Here is a 7230-nt window from a genome sequence, read left to right on the forward strand (position 1 = left end):
ACTGTGAGTGAGAACAACAGCCTAATAAATAGCTTCGTCCAAAATCAACAAGATCGTGCACTTGGTGCCAAGTTTTAGATTTTTTTGGCAAGGTTTTCAAAAACCATCGCAAACGAGTTGGGCTTGCCTCCTAGTGGTCTGTTTGCAATGAATCTAAAATTAAAGTAGTACTATTAGTATTGGGTATGCTAAATAACATACAAAGAAAATTGGGGGAAAATAACTTCTAAGGTTTTCAAAAACCATCGCAAACAAGTTGGGTTCGTCCCCTAGTGGTCTGTTTGCAATGAATCCTATGTTAAATAGGACCGCTGGATTCATTGCAAACAGACCAACTTGTTTACGATGGTTTCATGCAAAATATCTAAAACTTGTCACCAAGTGTATAATTGATATGATTTTTTACATAGAAAATCCCAGCTTTATATTTTAAGCAGCTCGATTTAAAAATCGATTTAAATTTCAAGAATCGAAGTATATCGAAATGAAAACAGCAACATTTACTATGTATCGTATCGTTTTGCATTGGAGATAATCGGTATCGAATCGTTTTGCTAAGCAAATAATAGATTGTATCAATACTACATTTTTGTGCGTGATATTTAGCACATTTTAGAAGAAAAATGAAAAAGAGGGGTTTAATTACTTAGTTTAAAATAATGTCAATGTATTTTAAATAGTTACTGTATCGATTTCAAATCATTGAATCGGATCGGATTGCCATAATGAACCAATATCGTCCATGTGTCGTATCGGCAACCATATATCGTGATACATCGCGATTAAAATGTTAAAATGTATCGTTACACCCCTAGAAATAAGTGGTTGTCTGCCTTACCACCCAACGTGCTTGCCCACAGCCTCGCCTCGCCTCTGGAGAGTGGATCTATTGGTGAGGCAGAGAGTTCTTCTTTTTATGCTGATGGCTTCACCTGGGCACGTGTGGCGCATCCCAGCTGATCAAGTAAGCGACGAGGTATGTATTTCCCTTCTAGGACCTGCCCCAGGCTCTGACGTTTCCACGTAGCTCTCTGCCTCTCTCTCTCCACAGGGGCGCTTGCTTATTGGGCGGTAATCAACCAGCGAGACACCACACTATCTATCATTCGGAATCTACCTGTGTTCACATTCGGGTGGCCAAGTCATAGACTGTGACGTATGCGGAGTATCCTCGACAGGAGTATGCTCAATACGTTCTCAAACATTTTCATGTCAAGGACCCCCCAAAATATATGTAATTGGCCACCGACCCCATCTGAAAATATGTTGTTCCAGGGACCAGATGCAAAGATTTGAGTTTAAAACGTTCGCTCGGTGCCACACTATGAGCTTGTAGATCTGCTATGTTTCAATAGCTCAAATATAACAATGTTTAAAACACCAAAAGGCGTTCCCGTCCAGAATGGGTAAACCACACTTTGTGAATGAACATCCATTTATTTATTATATACCGGTAAATTAATTATACAGTACTTCAAGGCACATGTCATGTAGAAGCATGCCTTCGTGCCATGTTAAGATGTTATGGTTATCTGTTACTCTCAGCCTATACATAAACCAAAACTGCAACACTTACTGCAATCAATACATACTGTATCAATAGTTTGTGTTTGTGGATATACTCTGTGAAAGCTGACAAAAGCAAAAACACTAAAATGGAGATAAAGCAATATGGTAATTCTCAATCCGATGTGTACCAGACATGAGATGCCAGCCAATCGAAACTCAATTACTAGAGTTAACGGATAATCAAATACTAATTGTCTTATCTGTTTAGCTTATTTAAGCTTTTATTTATTTATTTTTATACAAGCATCAAAAAGCGTGTTTTATTTACTAAAACAAACATTTTGATCTTGTTGAATGGCCCATTACTGAGTTTATGACATGGCCACCTCTGAGACTCTGACAAGATTTGGAGAGATTACCCACATCTCTCTCTACTGAGAGACTGCAGCCTGGTCAACCAGAGATGATGACAGAGGACAGTAAATCAATACATTTCAGGATGGAGAAAACTACAAGCATGCAGGGCCAAATATGTCTATCCTTGTATTCTGGCTGTTTTATCTTTTTCTTTATTTTTGTGCATTCAACCACAATGTCAGAAAAGATTAATAACCTAATACTTGTTGTTTATTATACTGTAGGTAGGTAGACTATAAATCACATTTTGGCGTCGTTTGTCCCAACTTGTTCCCATATAATCTTGTACATTATGTACCTGATAATCTTACTCTTGTGACTTAAGATAAATGAGTGTATTGGATCTCACCGTGCAACCTCATCTGGATGAGTGGATAGGACTAACACAATATCACAAATAAATGGCATCTTCTCATTTGTTTAGTCATATTTTATTCCATGTGCCCCTATGGGCCAGCATGCCAAAATGACTGTCCAAAACAATATGTGAACATATCTGGCACATAAGTTCTTTAAAATGGATATGTGACCCAAAACATATAGATAATGATCAGTTTCATCCTAAGCAGTATCGATCTTTCAGGAAACAAAATACTATTTTCTTTCTGTACCTTTTGTTCATGCACACTATACAACCTCAGTCAACTCAAAATATTAATTAACTTCTTTGTTTTCTATAATATCATGTATGTTGTCAGGCACCTGTCACCGCCAATCTCCTTACACGCAACTGCTTTATGTAAACCTTGCCTGAACTCTCAGCAAGCAAACTAATCAATACAGACCATTACCTTGCAAAACATTAATATTGTGGTCTACTGTACATGCATCATTGCAATTTTCTCAAGCAGAAAATGGGCATTCTAACCTCTGAGCAAGGTTCCAATAGGAAACTTCACATTTGACTGATATATTGTATTTACGGAGATATGGCCTAGTAAAAAACAATTCCATGGCCATGATTATTCAACTCTGAAAGGAAGACAGTATACAGGAGGCAGAGTAAGTGATGGACAGCTTTGCCCTGAGAGCCATTGGGGTAATATGAGCCACTTTTTTAGATTTTGCATTATAACGGCCATACAATACAATTCAATACAATACTTCAGGTTCTTGGGCACCCCAGAAACAAAAAACATTTGCCTAGCCCTAGATAATATAGTAATAATAGTGCTGAATCAGCTGATCACTGAAAAAAAGTATTCCTTTGGCACAACTTTGGCCAGACAGAGTGGGGTAAGTTGATCATGCATAAAAGCTTTCACGATATTCCAATTCTATAATCTTCATAGAATAAGATTGTATCACAATTAACGATAAAAAACAAATGAAAAAACTCTGTCTCTCTTCACAGACTATATGTATTAAATAATGTGTGGTGTACAATCAGTCTTTAAGAAATATATACTTTTCTCAATGACTTAATGTACTGTAGGCTCAATTTAACACATCCACAATCTGAACGAATAAATGGTACACAGAAGGACAGCCCAGATATCACATCCGACATAAGTTCATGTGGTAACTAGCATAACAATTTCCTGATGTGTACTAGATACCACCTTACACTTATTTATTCCCCCTCAGACACAGGAATATTTTCAGGAGCTCAATTAAATCACTTTAAAAAATACCATTTTGGCTCTAGTTCATTCTCTATGTACACTGTATGATCCAAACATCACATGGCTACTGTAATGTGAAGATCAACCTAACTACTAGTGCATACTGGATATTGTTTTTGGATTCCTTGAAACATCTTACCCAATGGCTCGACTTACCCCATTCTCCCCTAAGTGCTTTGCGGTGTGCACTGTGCTTGTAACAGAGCAAGACCCAGTAAACAGTCAGGTGGCAGGAATCTCATTTTCTGGCCTATTTTCAAGACTGTCACTATCATACACTTCTACATCTTGAAGACTGGAGGCATTTGTTTCATCCCCAACGCTGCCATCACTGTTCCCGAAGGCGATACCTCCCATGAAAGGGTACATGCTGTGAGTGTACAGGTCTCTAAGGTCATAATAAGGGACCTTTTGTAGTGCAGCTTGGCTCAGACACTTCTCTAAAGCTTTGTTTCTCTGGTAGTACCTCGAAAACTTATTGAAAATAATGGTGATGGGCAGGGCCACCACCAACAGGCCGCATACAATACACAGGGTGGCCACAATCTTCCCTGCCAACGTCACTGGGCAGGTGTCACCATAGCCTACTGTGGTCATGGTGATAGTTGCCCACCACCAGCCTACAGGGATGGTGCCCAAATCCGTGTCAGCCTCTTCCTTCTCAGCAAAGTAAATGAGGGCAGAAAATATGGAGATGCCCACGGAGAGGAAGAGAAGAAGCAAGCCCACCTCATGGTAGCTGTGACGCACCGTGGCACCAAGCGCTCTAAGCCCAATAGAGTGACGAGCCAGTTTGAGGATCCGGAAAATTCTCATCAAACGCAGGACCTGCACCACTTTCCCCACATTCTGCAGGTCCTCGTTCTCCTCTGCTGCCTCCTCATCCACGGTCTCAAAAGCTAAGGTGGCGTAAAATGGCAAGATGGAGGCCACATCTATGATGTTCAAGGGGTTCCCCAGGAACTTCCTGGGAGAGGGCGCTACAATGAGCCTGAGGATAAACTCAGTCGAGAAGCAAACGATGCAGATCACCTCCAGGATAGCCAGGACGGGGTCCTCGATGGGCTTGTCATTGTCATCCAGCTGCTGGAACTCGGGCATGCTGTGGACACACATAGCAACTATGGAGGTCAGCACCACACTCAGCGATGCCACAGCAATGACCTTTGACCCTCGTGAGTGCCCTGGGTCTTCCAGCCTTAGCCACACATAGCTCCTCACCTCTGCACACCATCTACCTTTGAACTTGTGCAGGTCTTTGTCAATGGCAGAGAGCTCCTCGAATGAGGAATCGAAGCTGGGCTCTCGGTCGTCACTATGGACGTCCCAGTCTCTGTCCTCAATGTACTCCTTCCGCTCGTGGTACCAGTTGCTGCAGCACGGGCTCAGGTACAACTCCAGAACGCCCCAATATTCGATCTCCTGGTTGAAGGAGTACACACACAGCTCCTCCATCATATGGATGCGTCCCGTGTTGTAGAAGTTCAGCACACTAAGGAAGACCCGAGGATTCCTATCAAAGTAGTACTCCTTCTCTGCGGGGCTGTAGTCATCGCACAGCTCCAGGATCGCCGCCTCGCTCTGGCAGTGCAGCAGACGGGCCAGCCGTGTGTGAGGGAAGCGGAGCAGTGTGTTGCGGTCCACCACATGTCGTACACCTCCCACATTGAGGTGGACCCAGTCCGCCTCGTTTCCACGCCGGTGGAGGATTTGCCCGTACCCCATGGTGCTGCTGGTTTCCCATAACGTGCATTGGCAGAGAAACGATGATGAGAATTAATGGGCTGGTGGGGGGTGGGGGGATATATCACACAAGTTTTTAGGAAAGTCTTTGGTCAGCAAATATCAAGGTTGTGTATTTGTAGTTGCCCATAAAAACAAATTTAACAGATTACTTATAAAACGCAATTGTTTACTGGAGAAAAATTCAATACATAGCATCAATATGACATTTTATGTGTTTGGGGCACTGTCAGAAGGCTACAGGATTAACACCATGATAATCAAATTTCAGAACAGGCTGTCTAACTCAGATGAAATGAGAGGCAGCAACTTGAAACTGGCCAACAAATTACCCCAACCAGTTCTTAAAATAAAGGTATAGTTCTTAACCTAATTCTGTTTACTGGAAGTCGTGAAATTATTATTATTACATTATATACATATATACATTCTATTTGTTTTTTTATTTTTTAAATCTAAGGCTTCCACATATGCAACCATAATGCTCTAAGCGTTTTTCTTTTTCAGTTAATTATTAATTTGCTTTATCTAAGCTTTTCCCCCCCCTTTTCAGTTGATTTGGTTTTATCTTGGTAAAATGATGTACATTTTGTAGTCAAGAGAGTAAAGTTCTAACGTACCTGGACCTGTAGCCTTTCTTTCCATTAAAATAACTTTTACGTTTTTATAGTTTTCACATTCTTCTGAATACCAGATCCAACCGCTGTTCCATCCTTCAAAAGCTTTCACACGACATAGCCAGTCGATGTGCTGTGGCGCTCTCTGCCAGTGTGAGTCCACACGGACGGACGCGCTTCCATCAACGGGGCAAGAAGAGTTCTAACAGGGTCGTTGTGCATAGCGCTGTTTTTCCTCTAATGTGGACAGGGAGGGGCTAGCGGAAAGAACTGGCAGAGTGGGAGCTGTCTACCGTATGTGGAAACTACAGGCACAAAACGAGCAGTATTTCTCATAGCATACGTTGGATTTTTTTTTTTTTCAATTTAAATGTTTTGTAAATTATCCTGCCATACTTTTTGTAAATTATGCCGCAAATGTATTGATTGATTGATTGATTTAAGTATTTATTAAGTACATTTCAAGCACAACTCAATACAAGAAACTGTTGTCGACGACCCTTTGATTGATTGATTGATTGATTGATTGATTGATTTATTAACAGTTGAATTACAGTAGGCCTACATTTAAAGCACAAACTCAATACAAAGACTGTTAACTGTGAGTGGACGACCCAATTAAGCATTATACACTTGTTTACAAGAGGGTCCACCATGTTTAATTCATCAAAACATTTAGAGACGTACAAATAGACACTTCCATATAGTCAAAGAACAGAACAGGAATTCATCATAAAGGAAGCAAAAAGGGAAAAGAAACATACAGTGAGGGGAAAAAGGGGGGGCGGGGGGGGATTCAGATTTTACGGGGGCCAGTTTCGAATTGCAGCCGTCCATAGGTGCCCTTTGAGAGCAGTTTTGAAGGAGTCAAGGGATTCATATGTCTTAATGACTGTTGGTAGGGCATTCCACATTTTGGTGGCATAGGAGCGAAAATAATTTTGTCCCAATTGTTTGTGCCGAATCTGGGTTGTACATGGTTTGTTGCACTCCCTCTGGTGTTGTGGGTGTGGACTTCGTTAACATTAAGGAAGGTACATGGGTACCGTATCTTGGTGGTGTATCGAATCTTGTGGACCAGACCCATTGCAAGATGCTGTACTCTGTCGTCGACCCTAAGCCATTACATCCTGTCAAAGTGGGCAGGGGTTCGGGGGGTGAGGCCAAGTTTAAAGCAAACCCAATAAAGCACTACACTTGTTTACGAGATGAAAACGTGTTGTTGCCATTTAATGCTGCTGCTTGTTCGTGCGAGCATTATAATATTGCAAATATACATAAACATGATGTTTTTGCATAGTATAGGCCTACTGTACATT

At 41.2% G+C, this 7230-nt stretch overlaps 1 protein-coding gene across 1 annotated transcript; it reads right to left on the reverse strand.

The window, feature by feature from the left end:
- Window positions 1-2375: 2375 nt before the first annotated feature.
- On the reverse strand, window positions 2376-6082 carry LOC308334205 (delayed-rectifier potassium channel regulatory subunit KCNS3-like). The gene is made up of 2 exons (XM_080790841.1): window positions 5915-6082; window positions 2376-5283 (listed from the first exon to the last, which is right to left on the reverse strand). The coding sequence occupies exon 2, from the start codon at window positions 5274-5276 to the stop codon at window positions 3774-3776; it is 1503 nt and encodes a 500-aa protein (XP_080646967.1). The 5' UTR covers window positions 5277-5283; window positions 5915-6082; the 3' UTR covers window positions 2376-3773.
- Window positions 6083-7230: the final 1148 nt, after the last annotated feature.

This window comes from Protomyctophum bolini, assembly GCF_963924005.1.
Source record: "Protomyctophum bolini genome assembly, chromosome: 19".
In the NCBI taxonomy this organism is placed as follows: domain Eukaryota; kingdom Metazoa; phylum Chordata; class Actinopteri; order Myctophiformes; family Myctophidae; genus Protomyctophum; species Protomyctophum bolini.

Excerpts from the sequence above, each read along its gene's own strand:
- LOC308334205 (XM_080790841.1), bottom strand. The coding sequence starts at position 5,276 with ATGGGGTACGGGCAAATCCTCCACCGGCGTGGAAACGAGGCGGACTGG.